The sequence below is a fragment of the Ahaetulla prasina genome, chromosome 3 (genome assembly GCF_028640845.1).
Source record: "Ahaetulla prasina isolate Xishuangbanna chromosome 3, ASM2864084v1, whole genome shotgun sequence".
Taxonomy (NCBI): domain Eukaryota; kingdom Metazoa; phylum Chordata; class Lepidosauria; order Squamata; family Colubridae; genus Ahaetulla; species Ahaetulla prasina.
The window spans coordinates 123947142-123965296 of NC_080541.1; the positions used below are offsets into that span (position 1 = coordinate 123947142).

General features: G+C 38.0%; 1 protein-coding gene across 1 annotated transcript in view; it reads left to right on the forward strand.

The window, feature by feature from the left end:
• Nucleotides 1-3178: 3178 nt before the first annotated feature.
• The window catches only part of AXDND1 (axonemal dynein light chain domain containing 1), a 51337-nt gene continuing 36360 nt past the window's right edge, over nt 3179-18155 (forward strand). Inside the window, exons 1-12 of the mRNA XM_058177227.1 lie at nt 3179-3380; nt 4658-4805; nt 9579-9757; nt 10732-10832; nt 11968-12076; nt 12900-12985; nt 14162-14218; nt 14309-14417; nt 15056-15177; nt 15557-15697; nt 15785-15889; nt 16693-16813. Coding sequence (XP_058033210.1) covers nt 4697-4805; nt 9579-9757; nt 10732-10832; nt 11968-12076; nt 12900-12985; nt 14162-14218; nt 14309-14417; nt 15056-15177; nt 15557-15697; nt 15785-15889; nt 16693-16813 — 1239 coding nt within the window. The 5' untranslated portion in view covers nt 3179-3380; nt 4658-4696. The remainder of the gene's footprint in view (nt 3381-4657; nt 4806-9578; nt 9758-10731; nt 10833-11967; nt 12077-12899; nt 12986-14161; nt 14219-14308; nt 14418-15055; nt 15178-15556; nt 15698-15784; nt 15890-16692; nt 16814-18155) is intronic.

Sequence of the window (18155 nt, forward strand, 5' to 3'; positions counted from 1 at the left end):
GACTGTAACTATGATTCAGCTGAACAAAAAAGAACAAAGATCATATCTGACTTAATCTGGTGCTTGAACTAAGACATTTTCAAAAATACACAATTATTCAATTATACTATTGGTTTCTATACAAAGCTGTGAATATAAATTCAAAATGACTGAACAATTGTGAATAGCATAAAAAGTTTTGTTCCTAAAACATGAACTTTCCATTCTTTAAGAACGTTTGGGTTTCATGAGCCTTGCCAGTGATACAAGAACAGCATTTAAAAGATTTATTATAATCTAGCAAAAGAAACATATTTGTGTGTTTGTTTCAAAAAACATGTAAATAATGACCTTAGATTAAAAAAAAGTGCCAATTCTTATTTTCTTGCAAAAGTACACATAGTGTGCTAACGAACTTGATTTTTATAGCTTCACAATCTTAGATCCATGATGGCAAACCTATGGCACGGGGAGCCATTTCTGTGGGCACGTGAGTCGTAGCCATAGATCAGCTCCACCACGCATTTTTGATTTTTGGGTCTTTGCCGTACATGCGGGAGACGCGCATGCATGCCCATGCTGCCCCTCCACTCCCAGGAGTCTCCATGTGGCCTGTTTTGGATGCCAGATAAGTACAGGGCTTGTGTCGTGTCCCACTCCTCTGCTGACGGCCGGGTCAGGGAAATCCGAATCAGGCTTGCCTCTGCAGCTCTGCCCAAAGTCCTAGCAAAGTCCTCAGAGCAGGCAGGAGACCAGAAAGTGACTTCAGCAAGATAAGTTTGACTTTGCCTGACTCAGAGACTGCCAGAAAGCAGATCCTTTATATAGGCCATGGGATGTGGCTCCATGACTCAGCACTCATTAAGGCCTGCCCCTCCCTTCCTTCTGTTGCCTCCGCCTATCCAGTCTTCTGATGCGAGGGTCACTCCAATCAGCAGCTGTTGGAAATAAACTTTCCTCAGGCTCACATGCTGTGGAGGAGGGGGAGGGGTCTAGCTGCTCCGTTTGCCTGGGCATGGAGTCAGGGCTGGGGCCGGGGGGTGCTCCCTCCTCTGCAGCCTGCTTGGGCATGGAGCCAGGGCTGGGGCCGGGAGATGCCCCCTCCTCAGCCTGTCTGGGCATGGAGCCAGGGCTGGGGCCGGGAGGACATTCTTCAGCGTTCGGAAGCAGATAAGCAGACCCCGGCTGCGGTGAGAGCGGGCAAGACACAACAGCTTGTGCTGAAAAATGGGCCTACCAAAAGTCCGGAAACCAACCGTTTCTGGCCTCTGGAGGGCCGAGGGGAGGCCATTTTCACGCTCCTGGAAGCTCCAAGAAAGCCTCTGGAGCCTCCAAAGGGTGAAAAACGGGCCTACCAGAAGTCTGGAAATGGGCCGTTTCAGGCCTCCAGATGGCCGGGGGAGCGCCTGGGGAGAGCGAAAAACAGGCCTAATGGGCCTATCAGAAGTCCAGAAATGGGCCATTTCCAGCCTCTGGAGGCTTCAGGGACGCCTGCTAGGTCCAAAACGGGGCAGCATTGTTGGGTGTCACATGCACCGGGGGGGGCAGGGCACATAGGGGGACATTGCATTAGGGGTGTGGCATGCTCACACACAACCCCCCCCATGCTCCCTCGCTTTTGGCACACAATGACAAAAAGGTTTGCCATCACTGTTTTAGATTGTGAGTAGGAAGTGGTAAAATTGAATGATTTATTGTTCAAGCAAGGTGGTTCAGATTTCTCCCTTGGAAGCAATGACTTTGCTAGGGATAAGAGAAAATGGAATTCAGTTTTCATCCATTGGATGAGTCAAAGACCATGATTTTGAAGCAGCTAATTTTATTGAATGTTGGTTAATTGTAAAATGTGTGTGTGATCTTTGTGTCATGGAAAAAAATTATACTGTGCTACAGAAACGTAAATATATTTTGCTATCTGTAAAACATGTTGCCTTCATTCATATCCGACAAGCTGTAAAGTGTGGGACCACAAAAAGTTTGCTAGAAATGTAGGTGGCATTAACTCTATTTGTAATATTTATTTGCAAGGTGACAAGTGCAACCTTCAATAAAAACACCTGGCTAATGGCCCTCACCTTTACAAGATGTAGGAATTTTTTTCTGCTGAAGTGCCTGGTAATATGATATGTGGGATTTCATTGGTTTTGTGAGTCTCTTAATAAAAATGTTCACATCTACAATAGAATAAAAACAAGGAAAAATCAAATTAGGTAACCTATTTAATAATCTATCCAATTAGGGACTATCCAATTAGGTATGTGTGTATTTATATAATTATTATAAAGCTTCCTTATAAAACAGCTTTTGGTTTTCAGCAAGTTGCTTGACTTTATCCTGTATTAGGTTGCACACATGCAGATGGAACACTCAGATGAACTTTTCTGAGGCTAAGGTTGATTGGATTAGTACTTCAAGAGATAGTTGGCGGATCCCAGAGTTATAGCCTAAACTGGGAAGATAATATCAAACCACTTTCATACCATGCAGAGAGTCTCACAAGAGTGTGTCAGGTAATCCCCAGGATCTGAGTACTTCAAGAGATGCTTCCTTATGTTGCGATTCTCCTACTTAATTTGGAAGTTAATTTTTCAAGCCCAGCTACATTATTCCACATATCCCAATTGATCTTAATTGAAGAGAACACCTCTAACTTGAACAGAGCTTTTGGTTGCTCTCTGGGTTTGGTTGTTTGTTGACGTTTCATTCCCCAACTATCTAACATCATCGGTGTGTCTCTAGTTGGGTAACGAAACGTCGGCAACCGAGCTCAGAGAATACCAAGAACTCCACCCCTCGCTTGATTACAAAGATGTAGTCAACCCCTGGAATATTAAAATGCATGTAACCTCGAAGACACTCATCCCAACAATGCGTTAACGTTTCTAGATTTAGTTTCTTGTAGAAGTCCCCAGATCGGCGCCATTAAGTGCCCTTAAGCACAAGCTCCTGTTGCTCCTTATTCATGGTGCTCGCTGCATCTCTACGGCGCTTTACAGGAATCAAACAAATAAAGCGGCTTTCTTTAAAGAATCGGGAACCGAATCAAGCAAGCGGGAGTCGAGAAAGCCAGGCTTCCAAGCGCGCGTGGGAGGGGGCGGGTTCCTGGGCGGGGCGTCTTTTGGCTTCGCGAAGGCGAAAGGCGTCCTAGGTTCCCATAGCAACAGCGGCCGTCAGGAAGCCGGAAGAAGTAGGTAAAGCAGCGCCTCGAGCTGTTTTGTCTTCACTCAGCCCGCTTCCAAATGGCTGAAGGGTTCTGTTGCGGCGCGGTATTGCGGTTTTGACTCTTTGAGATCGGGCCACGATGACTTGTCTTGTGCTGAGGCTTCTAGCCCTTAGGAAGCAATCGCTTGGAAGCTCATTGCTTACTTGGGACGAGTGGTGGATAATACTCAGTTTTGGAGGTGGGGGAGATGTTCCCAGGAGCGGAAAATACGTGCTGTAGCAGTTTTCTGATAATTCATAACATTCGTAAAATGGCTCCTTGAATGGTTCCAGATTTGGCTTTTTAAAAACGGGCAGATGGTTAAATTGTTACAGGATTTTCCCTTCGTTAAAAGCAATGGCATCTCAAAGCTATTGAGATAATATGGGAGATATCCGGTGGTTTGCCTGGTGATTAATAAGGAGGCGATTAATATTACACATCAAGTGTGCTGTGACATAGATGATTTCAAAGCAATATTATACAGATTAGATTTCAAATACACGAAAATCAATTCATGTAGCTATGAAGTGTTGACGTGAATGTATTAACACACAAAAAAAGTCAGTATAAATTTTTAAAAAGCTAAATATTCACTCAGTTATTAAGTGTGTCCATTTGTCTTATTCCCTTATTTAGCAGGTGTGCTTAATATTTGCTGTCCTTACTATTTGTGTTGTTGGGTTTGACTGTTCAGATTGGTTCTCAGATTCTTAAAATTATTTGCGTTATTTTCAGAAATCCAAATTGAAGATTGCTTTGGGTTTAAGCCAGAAAAAAAGAATTTAAAAAGACATTCATGATGGAGAGTAAAATGGTGGCATTCTTATTAACTAAGCATTTTTTCCCTAAATTAAACCAATTGATAGTCACTCAGTAAATAACGTTTTACATATGTGATTATTACTGTTTCTCAAATGCCCCAAAACAATTACTGCAGACAGCCTAGATAGAGATAGTATTCCTAATAACAAATCCCTTTAATTTGGGCTTATTAATTCCGATAGGTATTAGATTTGTGTAACAGCCTGAATAACTTGGAACTGCCCTTTAGAACAGGAAAGGTTTTACTAATGCTTCAGTTTTTTAGACTTAACAATAGGCTTACATAACTTCAAGGCATTTAATTCCTGCTGTTTACAAACATTGTAGCATTAAAGAAATGGAGTTGTTGGGTTTTTTGCCATCTTCCAAGATTTTTTTTCAATTTCCTAATCTAGGTAACTAGAATTTTGAGTTATTGTCTGCCACATATGGGAGACATCATGTTGGGAAGACTGCTCTTTCTTACTACAAGTGATAACATGAGTGTATTTTGTAGACTTATCCCATGGGCATTAGTGTAAAATACATGCTCTGTGTATAGGTACTGTACATTGAATCCTTAAGTACAGAATTTGAAGCTAAATACTGTCATTTTCAGTCATACTCTTATTTTATCTATATAACTTGTAGATAACTTGCTTTTGCAAATAGGTCTCTTGATGAGAAAACCACCCCAAATCAGTGTTTACCATGTCTGATCAGAGGGAGCAAGTTCCAGCATTGCCTTCTACTTCAAAAGAAGAGAGCAAACAAGTCAAAGATATTAACTCCTTACTGCTTATTAGTGACAGCAGTAAAGGTAAATCTCACAAGTATTATTTAATGCCATTATATATTATTTGATTTGCTACGCTTGCTCTTGGTTTTTTTATGATTGGAATGTATTGTTTATTTCATAGGTTATTGCTTATAGCTATCGTTTTAGACTATTTACAAAGCCCAGAATCACTGTTGTAAGATAGGTGGCCATAAATATTTAAATAAATAAAATGGCTGTTAGAAATTGAGACAATTGATTATTTGCTAACTGTCTTCTCTGCAAAGTGCTACCTGCCCAGAATAGGCCAAACGGTAAGAAAAATTTCCTCACAGAAGGAGTTCTTCAAGAGAGGAGCAGAATGCTTTGGGAGGTGAACGACTTTCCTCTGGGGGAACAGAGACTAGATGACCCTCTGCCAGGTGAGGTAGAGTAGTAGACTCCTCTGCTCAGTAGGGAGTTGGACTATATCAGGGCTGTCAAACTCCTGCCCCGCGGGCCAGATGCATCTTGCATTGGCCATACCCATGCCTGGTTTAGTGAATGTGGGGAAAGTCCCGATACGTCACGTGATGCTGTTGTGACGCTGAGAGTTGGACACCCCTGGACTATGATCTCTGAGATCCATTCCAAACCTTCCATTCTGCCATTCACTATTGTAAAGCAATCAGGCATTTGTGTTGCCACTTAGACCGAAAACCTGTTTAAAGTAGGAATGTTGAAAAGAATTGTAGTAATTCTACTTCACCACTGTTTCCAATCCCCAAGCCCTTAGTTCCAGTCTTAGACTAGCCCATGACTCTTCCTGCCTGTCTACCTATCTCCCATGGTTCTACTGGCTGATATAAACTGGCAGAGTTAGCATATTCCAGATTCCTTTCATTAAACAATTTTTACCTAATAACCCAGCCGGGCACATTTTTTTCTATCCAGCCATGATCCATGTGGCTGCCATCATGATAGGGATCCAAAAGAACTTGAAGACTTAGCTGCTATCTCATGCCTTGGTAAGGATGGACAGAGTTTGTTAGAGAAGATTTTCTACATTTCTGTATTGAGTTGGCAAATGCCATCTTGGTTATTTATATTGCATTGTATTTTTTATTTTTTGTTTGTTTGTTTTTTGACATTGTGAGTCATCCAGAATTGTTTTGGAATTTGTGACATCTAAATGGCATACCGAGCAAATAGATCAACAGATGATGCTGTTAATATGGCTCTGCACTACATCCTACAACATCTTGAGTCTCCAAAGACCTATGCAAGGGTCCTTTTTGTAGACTTTAGTTCAGCATTCAATACCATCATTCCAGACATTCTTCTAACTAAGCTAAACCAGCTACAGGTACCGGAACAGACTTGTAAGTGGATCACAAGCTTCCTAACAAACAGGAAGCAGCAGGTGAAGCTAAGCAAGATCACATCAAATACCTGTACAATTAGCACAGGGGCCCCCCAAGGCTGTGTGCTCTCCCCACTTCTCTTCTCTCTGTATACCAATGACTGCATCTCCAATGATCCATTTGTTAAGCTACTGAAGTTCGCAGATGACACAACAGTGATTGGTCTCATTCGAGACAATGACGAATCCGCATATAGACGAGAGGTCGAACGACTAGCCTTGTGGTGCAACCAAAACAATCTGGAACTGAACACACTCAAAACTGTAGAAATGGTGGTAGATTTTAGGAAAAACCCTTCCATACTTCCACCTCTCACAATACTTGACAACACAGTATCAACAGTAGAAACCTTCAAATTTCTGGGTTCTATCATATCACAAGATCTCAAATGGACAGCTAACATCAAAAACATCATTAAAAAAGGACAACAAAGAATGTTCTTTCTGCGCCAACTCAGTAAGCTCAAACTGCCCAAGGAGCTGCTGATCCAGTTCTACAGAGGAATTATTGAGTCTGTCATTTGCACCTCTATAACTGTCTGGTTCGGTTCTGCAACCCAACAAGAAAAACACAAACTTCAGAGGATAATTAGAACTGCAGAAAAAATAATTGCTACCAACTTGCCTTCCATTGAGGACCTGTATACTGCACGAATCAAGAAGAGAGCCGTGAAAATATTTGCAGATCCCTCGCATCCTGGACATAAACTGTTTCAACTCCTAGCCTCAAACGACGCTTATAGAGCACTGCACACCAGAACAACTAGACACAAGAACAGTTTTTCCCAAGGCCATCACTCTGCTAAACAAATAATTCCCTCAACACTGTCAGACTATTTACTGAATCTGCACTACTATTAATCGTTTCATAGTTCCCATCACCAATCTCTTTCCACTTATGACTGTATGACTATAACTTGTTGCTGGCAATCCTTATGATTTATATTGATATATTGATCATCAATTGTGTTGTAAATGTTGTACCTTGATGAACGTATCTTTTCTTTTATGTACACTGAGAGCATATGCACCAAGACAAATTCCTTGTGTGTCCAATCACACTTGGCCAATAAAATTCTATTCTATTCTATTCTATTCTATTCTATTCTAAATCTAATGAAATAAAGAATAAGCAAACAAACAGTTTTGGTAAGTTTTTAGGTCTCCAGTTGATAAATGTGATGAGGTAAGTGGAAAATACTTGGGAATCCAGATAAGTGATCCCTTATTTATAAAAACATTGTTCTTATTCACAATCATAATCCCTTAATACTTTGCAAAGTGTTCCAGTTGGGATCTAATATTATCTCTGTTTCTTAATCCCTACCTAAAATAAGGTTAATGTACAAACCAAAATTTTAAAATAGTTTCCCAGGCCCCCAAAATGCATATCTAATATAATCCTAAGGGTAGAAACTTGCCAAGTGAGGATTGAAGTTAGAACTTAGTTGTTAATCTTTAATTATTGATTTAAATGAGATTATTTCCTATTTGGGTTGATTCCACCTCACCTATCTGATTAATCCCAGACTTCCTGGATTCAAACAATATATTTAAAAAAACTACTGTATTATGTGCCATTAATTCCTTATATTTTCTTGACTTTATTCAGACCAAGATGGTTATTAGAGAAAGGCTTTAGTCACTGAATTTCAAAACAAGGGAAATCATAAACCCCTCTTAGTTAACCTCACAAGATAAGGCCTCATTCACCTGTATAGACTGGACTTGTCCAGCTGACATCTAATATCTAGTGAATCTTATAATTCAATAATAATAATAATAATAATAATAATAATAATAATAATAATAATAATAATAATAATAATAATAATAATACCTTCCAAATGCTCTGCCCATTGTTTACAGTTTACAATTACTGTTGTTCCAGTCTATCCTTCCACAATAGGAACTATGTGACTTTAAAATAGGATGGCAATTTGCAAATATGGCAAGAGTGAAGCATTGCCACTTTTGCCACTATGGTGTAGACTTGAACCTGAGCTCTTAACCATTTCTGGACAGCCTTAGTTTTTGTTTTGCTGAATGCTTGAGTATAGGCAATCTCCATAGCAGAAGTACAACTTCGGGGGGAAAAATCAGAATCACGGACAACAAAGAAACAGGGTATTTCTTTTACTATAAGTGGTTAAATCTGGAAAGCATTCAGTCTTTAACTCTCCACTCTCATAAATAAATTCCTTGCTTACTTCTGTTTTAATCAGGAATGAACTTTTTCAAAATTATCTTTTCCAGTCTAATCTGCATTTTAGATTTTCTTGGAAGCTGCTGATATTAAAATTAAGTTTTAATCCATACTGGGGTAATAGATAACATTTAGTGTATGCTTTCAGTCTTACTTATATCATAGTTGTATAATTGAGCCCATCATTTCACAAAATGTTGGATATGTTGCAGGAGCTATCCATAGAAAAAACTTTTCTCCCTATTAAAATAATAAATCTTCCTGCATTACCTGCACTGTAATTTTTGTGCAAATAGAATAACACATGAAACCTATTACCATAGGTCTTTTCTTAGCATGGCCAGTTCAAGAACAGAACAGAACAGAACAAAACAGAATAGAACAGAATAGAATTTTTATTGGCCAAGTGTGATTGGACACACAAGGAATTTGTCTTGGTGCATATGCTCTCAGTGTACATAAAAGAAAAGATACATTCGTCAAGATTCATAAGATACAAAACACTTAATGATAGTCATAGGGTACAAATAAGCAATCAGGAAACAATTATTTGTTTAGCAGAGTGATGGCGTTTGGGAAAAAACTGTTCTTGTGTCTAGTTGTTCTGGTGTGCAGTGCTCTGTAGCGTTGTTTTGAGGGTAGGAGTTGAAACAGTTTATATCCAGGATGCGAGGGATCTGTAAATATTTTCACAGCCCACTTTTTGACTCATGCAGTATACAGGTCCTCAATGGAAGGCAGGTTGGTAGCAATTGTTTTTTCTGCAGTTCTAATTATCTTCTGAAGTCTGTGTCTGTTGGGTTGCAGAACTGTATGGTAACTGAGAGGAAACACCACATGTCCAGTTATGCACACACCACCTGGTTCTTGCTGAAAAGAATGGGAAACTGACCAAGTGATGCCTGGTGCCTTAGAATCTACGCCTATCTCATAGTACTATTTCTGGTGCACTTCTGGGTGGCCTTCTCCCATCCTTGCTTTTATCCCTTCCCCTTTTACCTTCTTCCCAATAATTCTGCTTATAGCCTCCAAGGACTGAATAAGGTTTCAAAGAGCTCTCAGCCAAAGATTCAACTGCCTCCTTTTGTGAATAGATACATGCTTGTATAAGAGAGAGAAGAATAACAATTATGCTTTAGATGGTGAAAGTGACATCTTCCAGCAAATTATAAACACAGTGTTTATATGTCTTTCCTGCTCTTTCCAGAATTCCCTGAGTTAAGAGACAAACCAGCTGTGGAAGTTTACTCCAAATCTCATTCAAAACCCTTGCAACGTGATTTCATCCCAGAAGAGATATTTGTTGCTCTGACTTCTGCTGCCAATCCTGTCCAATATCCTCCTTTTTTAAAACCACCCAAGAAAACAAAAAGTTTTGACTTTCAGGTCTGCAAGTTCATTTTCTCTATTAGAATATTTGTTCCTTGAACATAAAATCTATCACAACACCTACCGGTTAATGCTGTAGTTCTGAATAATACCAACCATTGGGTCTTGGCAGGTTTTGTATTAGCACAGGCAATCCTGGGTAGCTATTAGAGATATTCCCTTCTCCTTCTTAGCCACAAGAGCAGATCTAGATTTTTTCTGTCTCTTCCCAGACTGGAAGTAGGATTGTGGGATAAGACACAGTCGCTAAGGATAGTAAATGCAAGGTGACATGTGAGAAATGAATGGAAGAAACAATACCCAGAGTTTCATTTTGGCCATAGCAAATTACACTAGAAATTTTAGATCATGATTTGTAGAAAAAGTTGTAGTGGAGAGATTTTAACACTACACAGAACCAAAACAGATAAGCTGTATTGTAGCACTCGCCAGCAGCATGAGATCAAGAATGCTTAACTTGTTAGCATTCCTAGTAAGCCCCATTTAAACCATGATATTTTAGGTAATGTTAATTTCCAGCAGATGTCTGCCTTTGGCTATGTGGATATCCTCAGAGAAGAGAACCTAGTTTGCATGTAAGGCTGCATATACATTGCTTTCTACATGTTCCAGCTTTTATGTAATTGTACACTCTTCTACAGTTGACAAATAAAAGTCCTAGTAATAACATACAATTGTACCATATACATAGTGAACATGTACTGTGTAAATCTATAGGAGGCTGATACCATTTGAGAAGCATCAGTGAGAAAGAGACAGGGATTGTAAGTGGTACTTATTTAGTGAACTCCCAATGTTATAATGCCTGAATTAGAGTTATTTATGATTGAAGCATACCAGTGTGCCTCTTTATGTTTTGTGTAATTCAATTGTGGTATTAGAGGCTTAAAATATTATGGGTACCAATAGTTATCCCAGGACTATCCAGATATTTTTAAGTATGAATTGATCTTTTTTCCCCTCTTTTTTAGGGTTGCATCCGTACAGCTGATGGAGTCTGGCAACATCCCATTCGTAGAAATAAATTTCAATACCTGATACAGCATCCTGTCTGCTTGACTGGAGCTGGAAGGTAATAAGATAGAATACTAGAAAATGTTCAGTTAAAATTATTGACATATTAGCTGTCCCTTTGTAAAACTTCTGTAGCATTGAGAATGCTGAAAAAACTACAAAGCATGTTGAATTATATAAATAAGGGAGGCAAATCTGCAGAAAGGATTCAGTGGTATCATTGGTTTGCATTTCTGCATATTTCTCATGCTTATACGGTTGTCCAACCAACTGGACCAAAAGCTACATTATCTGGGTTTGCATAACATATGGTTTGCTAATCATATTTTAATATAATGTGCAAATCTAGTAGTTGCATAATATACTGAATGAATCTAGTCAGTGTTTGAGACCATGAACTGAAGTTTTCAATCAAGAATAGGAAAATAGAGAGCTGAACATCTGAGAAAATAGACAAGTAAAAATGAAAATAAAGGGGGATAATTAAGAGTTCATTCTGAAAGGCATAATAAAATCTTTCTTAAGACAGGAACGTGTTTTCAGAAAACATTGCTACCAGAAATAAAGCAATTTTGTGTGTGATAAAGGTAAAGGTTCCCCTCGCACATACATGCTAGTCGTTGCCGACTCTAGGGGGCAGTGCTCATCTTCGTTTCAAAGCCGAAGAGCCAGCGCTGTCCGAAGACGTCTCTGTGGTCATGTGGCCGGCATGACTCAACGCCAAAGGCGCACGGAACGCTGTTACCTTCCCACCAGAGGTGGTCCCTATTTTTTCTACTTGCATTTTTACGTGCTTTCGAAATGGCTAGGTTGGCAGAAGCTGGGACAAGTAACGGGAGCTCACCCCGTTACACGGCAGCACTAGGGATTCGAACCGCTGAGCTGCCGACCTTTCGATCGACAAGCTCAACGTCCTAGCCCCTGAGCCACCGTGTCCCTTTGTGTGTGTGTGTGTGTGTGTGTGTGTGTGTGTGTGTGTGTGTGTGTGTGTGATGGGGACCTATTAATAGTCAGGTTGGCTAGCAGGCAAGAATTTTGACTGAGAGTACTAGGAAATTAGCATGGTAGTTGCAGACTGTGCCTTTAGATGTTCATATGTTAGTAGTCTTCTGAGTTTCAGAGGTGAGAGAGTAGTTTAGTGGTTCTGTAGCAGTTTCCCCAATTAAGCTGTTGTTTTCATTCTGTGTGTTAAGGGATGTCTCTTTTCTGTATGATATCATCTCTCAAAAAGGATCAAGGTTTCCTTCCTCGGGTGCTGTACCTCATAAAAGTTTGAAGCATGATGCAAATGCAACTAAGCCTGTGAGTCTGCCTTTTTGCCAAAACCTTGATAGTATTAAGCACAGGATTAAAATTTGACAATATTTCACAACTTTCAGAACTCTGGAAGTATGACAGAATTTGGACTGAGCACTAAGCATTTATAGGACCAGGAGAGCATGTATTTGAAATGTTAGGGCCAGTTGTCAAAAACACTACTCTTTTTGTACATTTGCATTTAGTCAGGTTTCAAATCTGTAGTCACATTCTGTTAAAACTATAACATGTCATTTGGACTTCAAATAGCTGTTTTATCTCACCTTTCATTCAGGAGCTCAAGATGCCATACATGTCAGTCTTTCTTCCTATTTTTCCCCAGAACAGTAATACTGTGAAGTAAGGTAGGCTAAGAAAGACAGAATGGCCCAGACTCTCCCAGTGAACTTCTGTGGCTGAAGACAGAGTAGTTGGGTTTTCCTGTGCCTAGTCTATTGTACCATACAGGCAAGCAGAGTGCTTATTTGTTAGTGAAAACCATGATTTCAGGCAGACATGATTTATCAATTGGTTTTTAAAAAATCTGGATTAAATAAACTGCCATTAAGGCGGTTTTCCAGTTCCCCCAAGTTGTTTCCCTGTGAGAAGACACACAATCAGATTTTACTAATGTCTCCTAGTATGTACTTTTACAAAAAAGTAGTTTTTTTCCTCATAAAACTTATTTAAAACGTAAGTAAGCAACACACTAAAAAATGTCAGGAAGCATTTTTATGCATATCTATAAAAGTCAATTCTATCTTTGGGGGAACTTGTGAATGTTTATTGTCTGCCTCATGTACTCTCTTTTAATTTGTTCTGTTTTTAGACAGCAAATGTAGCAGACACCTTTGTTCCAGAGGAATTTCATGTTGTAAAGAACAGAGGTGTCCTAGGTTTGGAATATTATGATGAGTGAGTACTATTATATGCTTTTGTACCTATTAAGTAGGATAAAATCAAGAGCATCTGAACCTAGGCAAAAATTCATTCCTTTGCTATCTAGTTCATGAGTTGCCTCATCCACAGTTTCCAAAGTCTTTCAGAACCTGAAAGTAAAACTGAATCCTTCATTAATGGTTAGTATAATGAAATTGGTGTGAATTAGCCCATTGATGGGCAAAATTTTAATGGCTGGAGAACACATGCCTGCAGTGACCAAGGCAATGATGCAGAATGGGTGAATGTAAACATGAATATAGACAGGGACACAATATTGCGTCCCAATATTGGGGGGGGGGATGCTTGGATATTTTCCCCAAACAAACGTTGCATTTATTTTAAATAGTTTTGTGTATATCTTGGCACACCAATTAAGAAATCACACCTTAATAACAGAGGATTATGCTAGAGGATGGGAAATCTTTGAAACCTGTGGGTTCTTTCTGATACTAGAGTTAAACTGGAATAAAAATATATTTGGAGAAGTAAGAAAGAAAGTGTTCAGTATTCCTTCCCCCAATATTCCTTCCCCTTTCCTATTAAATTTGGCCTCACCTCTCATCAGGTGCTGTAAGGCTAACTTACTTGGCTGTATTTCTCAATTTATGTAAGTTAATAAGTATATTTATTGTAAGTCAATTATGACTACATGATACTTCATTCTTCTCATTACAAATCTCTCCAAAGGGCACTTGCACTTAGCTGCTTAATATAGAATTTGATTGATTTAACTTTTTACAAGTCATTAAAAGTATTCTGTCATCTATTCCTTGTCATTTCATTATTTTTGTTTGGTTTTCAGATCTTTTTTGATATTCTGGAGAATATTATCATACTTCTTTCAAAGTATAGGAATTTTTTTTCCCCATGGGCAAAAGTCCTTAGGACATATTAAAAGTACAAATCTATCAGAGCTTTGCATACAGTCAGTATAACTTTCTTATAGGCATTATTTATATCTATTTTTTAAAAGTGGTGTAAATTGTGCTAATTTAATACAGTAATTAATTAATAATTGCACTACCAATGCATTCAACTTCATCTGTTATAACGTTCTAGTTATATAGTTTCAAAAAATATTTAAAATTAACGTGCCATTTAACCCTGCAATAAAAACCAAACCGTTTATCTTATTTTTACTTCCTGCAGTAAATATACAACTCTGCTTGAAGATGAGGAAAACAGGCTGCGGGTTTTTCCATCTATGTAAGCAACACTTATATACTGTACTTACATTCAGAATTCTTCAGTTTTGTGTGTTATTATTGGGCAATTTCTTCTCCTTTGCTTTAATAGGAAGCCCTCTGGGAGGTTGGAGGTTCTCCAGCTGATGAAAGTGATGGATACCATGCTGGAAAAGGCTGGAACAAATGATGAGAATGTTGGTGTAACAGGGCTTTCACAAGTAAGAATTTTCCTGATACTTCTGCAGCAATACATAGACTTATGACCATTTATTTAGCAACAATTTTAAGTTACAATTGCACTGAAAATGAGACTTATGACCTGTCCTCATATTTAAGATCATCGCAGTGTCCCTGTGGTCACTTGATCATGGTTTGGGCATTTGGCAACATCTTATATTTACGGAGGAACAGCATTAAAAGTTAAATCCTATGCAACTGACTTATGCAATAAGAGAAATATTGATTCTGGTTAGTCTGTAATTTGTCTTTGTCCCTGGAGGGATGGGCAATTCAGAAACAGTCAGCTGAGTTTTACTATAGTATTCAATAGGTTCATTAAAATTAAAGGTCAAAATCTCTTTTTTTCAAAAAAAATTCAGATGTAGTTCTTTAGGATATTTTGACTATTCAGCCGTAACAAAATTCTGTCTTCCATTGAATAGTTGCGAGTGGCATGATCAGCAGGATCTCTCCCATGAGTAATTCAACAATCACCCAACTAGAATAAAAATGATATTAAAATGTTAAATATATTTCAAAGTTGTTATTTCTTTCTCCTAACCCATTTAAATGGTAAATAACCATTTTATATCTAGTTCTACAAAAATCTTCATAGTTTCCACATATCTTTCCCAAGATGCACAATATCCTGGAGGTGATGAAGGTGGAACAAAACATCTACAATATTGTGTTTCATGAAATCATTCGACAAGTCAGTGTGGATTGTGCAGAGCGAGGAGAACTCCTCTCTAAACTTAGGTATGGAGTTGTATAATACAAAATATATTCACAGTCAAATATGACAGTGTTATACAGTAAGTCTTTTGATTACTGGTGTAAGATTAATTCAAAAGTGTGTAACATAGGGTGTATTGTGTGAAATGGATAAAGCCTAGAACAATACCTTTTCTAGGATATCAACGGGAAGGAATGTCAACAGATAAATGAGTTCCATTGTATCATCTAAACCTTTCTTGAATTTTTAAATAACTTAGTTCTGTATAGTTTTATGTACAAATGTTCCTTCTCTATTTATAATTTCCCAGATTTCTAAAAAAAAACCCTCCTTTTAAATTATATGCAAACATGCTCAAGAAAAGTAAGTATTTTCTCCCTTTTATTTGTTTCTATCTTACAGACAAAGATATGTGGAATTGCTAGAACGAATTCCTAGACAGATGAGGACTCTCTACAGAGAAATGATGGCCCAGAGAGTAATGGATAAACACATTACTGATGAGTTATTCCACTTCAAGCAAGCTATAGGACAGTTGACAAGGTTTAGATCCCGATCATTGCTTCTGTTTCATTTTGTGAATGAAAACTGTGATTGTTGAAAGCCTCTGAATATCTGTCCTTACCACAGGGAACTAAATACTATCCGAGAACATGACCACAGAATCACCTTTGAAGCCGAAAAAGCCTATCAGGACCTAGCAAGAGCAGTAAGGGAGTCTGAGATGAATGCAAAGTGAGTCTTTGATTATATTGATGGCACGGTTAATCATTGTAGAATTTGAGACTGGGGAACAGAATTTCTGAGTGCAGGGTGGGATAATATAATTTGGAAAACATTCAGAAATCTGTGCAATTTGTGCAAGAGCAATAAAAAGTGGACTTTGGAAGATCAGTAACTTTTTTCAGAACTTCTTCAGTGACACCTCTTGGTGTCAAAGCTCCACTTCCACTACTAACTCTAAGGATTCAGAAGCTAACATCCAATCAGTTCTTGGGAAAGGTTTAGAAATGTTTGATTTCTTTATATAATGCAGCGTGGGTAAAAGATATACTTGGCCAATGGATCTCTTCTTTCAGTCTTGAGACTTTTTCTGGTTCTAACTTGTGAATGTAAATACAAATCTTTTTGTGGATTTCCCTTGATTAGACAGTACATCCAGAATTGTGAAAATATGACTAAAACTCATTATTTAGCAAATAAAGATTGCAAATATACCAGATCATGATTTTGATTATATTCATTGTTTGTGTCTTTTAGTTTGTGACCTAATCAGGTTTTAAATCTGGTCTGTCATTCTGGCCACCTTTTTAAAAAAAACAACATATTGCCATATTAGTTTTATTGTAATTTTTTTGTTTTGATTGTTCTGAGATCCCCAGAGTCATTAAGAGTGAGTTGGCGCGCAAGTTCAGTAAAATTATTTATTATTATTAGATTACATAAAATAATTGTTTTGAATATTCTGCAAATAATAGATGGTACATTAATAAGGTGAATTGTAGAGTGTGTTTTATATCTCTTTCTCATGTCCTTAGTCTTTTAGAGGAATATCGTGAGCTATACGAATTGCAGAGGGCAAGACTGGAGGCTCAGATTCATCAATTAACACTAGAAAAAGAACTTTGGAGCAGTGCCACATATGATATAGCTTTAAAGGTATCTGTTGAAACAGATACTGTGTGATAGCATTTGATAAAGTACAATAATTTCTTCTTAATGTAATTTCCTTTTAGTACTTTTGCCTACAAATTCTTGAAATCTAATCAATAGTTTTCCCCATTTATTCTTTTTTCATTTCTGATACTTTTTGAGTGCATAAAATTAGTTACAAATGTGTATTTCATTTACCCTCGGAACAACTATTGATGAAAATCATTATTTTCACCTTACAATATGGGATAAAAATGACAGATTTCATTTAAAGTAACTATTTTTAAGTGTTTATAGCTCAGCTCTCTCTAACTAAAATGTAAAAAATAAATTTATATTATTTTAATATATCAGCAAACATTTCCTTAAGGTCTCAGCTATATATATACACACACTACTTTAATCAACATTAGAAAGAAACAATAAAAAAAATTATATTATTATGAAATGCAATTTGTCCTGTGATTAAATTTCACAGGCAACTATCTTTGGTATTTATAACATTGTTGGTAATGTATGATGCTCTCCATTCCCACCTTAAGTGAAGCACAAACAAACATTTTGGGGGGGAAGAGTGATGGGGAAGCAAATTTTTAAAAAAAACATGTTATGCATCAAAAATTGTCTACCACAAAGATTTGTTACAGTTCTGTAAATCATGCAATATATATCTTTTACTTCTGGGGATTTTGAAAGAATGGCATAGGTGGACAGTTATTTAATTGGTTGGTTATGTTAAATAGTTTTTTGTCCCACTCTAGAAAGCTATATCCATTCTTGCCTCAAATGCTTTTATAGTGGAACAGTTAACTTTGCTGATTGCAGAACTCATGCAATGGCTCAAGCAGCAAAAACCTCAGAAGAGTTTTATTTTTATTATTTATTTTTTTATTTTTATTTTTCAAATTTATATACCGCCCTATCTCCCTAAGGACTCAGGGCGGTTCACAGGCAGTTAAAATACATATAAATACAAATTAAAAAACAACAATTAAAAAACTTATTCTATTGCCTAATTTAAAAACAATATAAATAATAAAAAACCCCTTAAAACCAATAACTTTAAAATCTAATCCAGTCCCGCGCAGATGAATAAGTGCGGTTTAAGCTCGCGACGAAAGGTTGGAGGTCCGGAAGTTGACGAAGTCCTGGGGAGTTCGTTCCAGAGAGGCGGAGCCCCCACAGAGAAGGCCCTTCCCCTGGGTGTCGCCAGACGGCACTGCCTAGCTGACGGCACCCTGAGGAGTCCCTCTCTGTGGGAGCGCACGGGTCGGTGAGAGGTATTTGGAAGCAGTAGGCGGTCCCGTAAATAGCCCGGCCCTATGCCATGGAGCGCTTTAAAGATTGT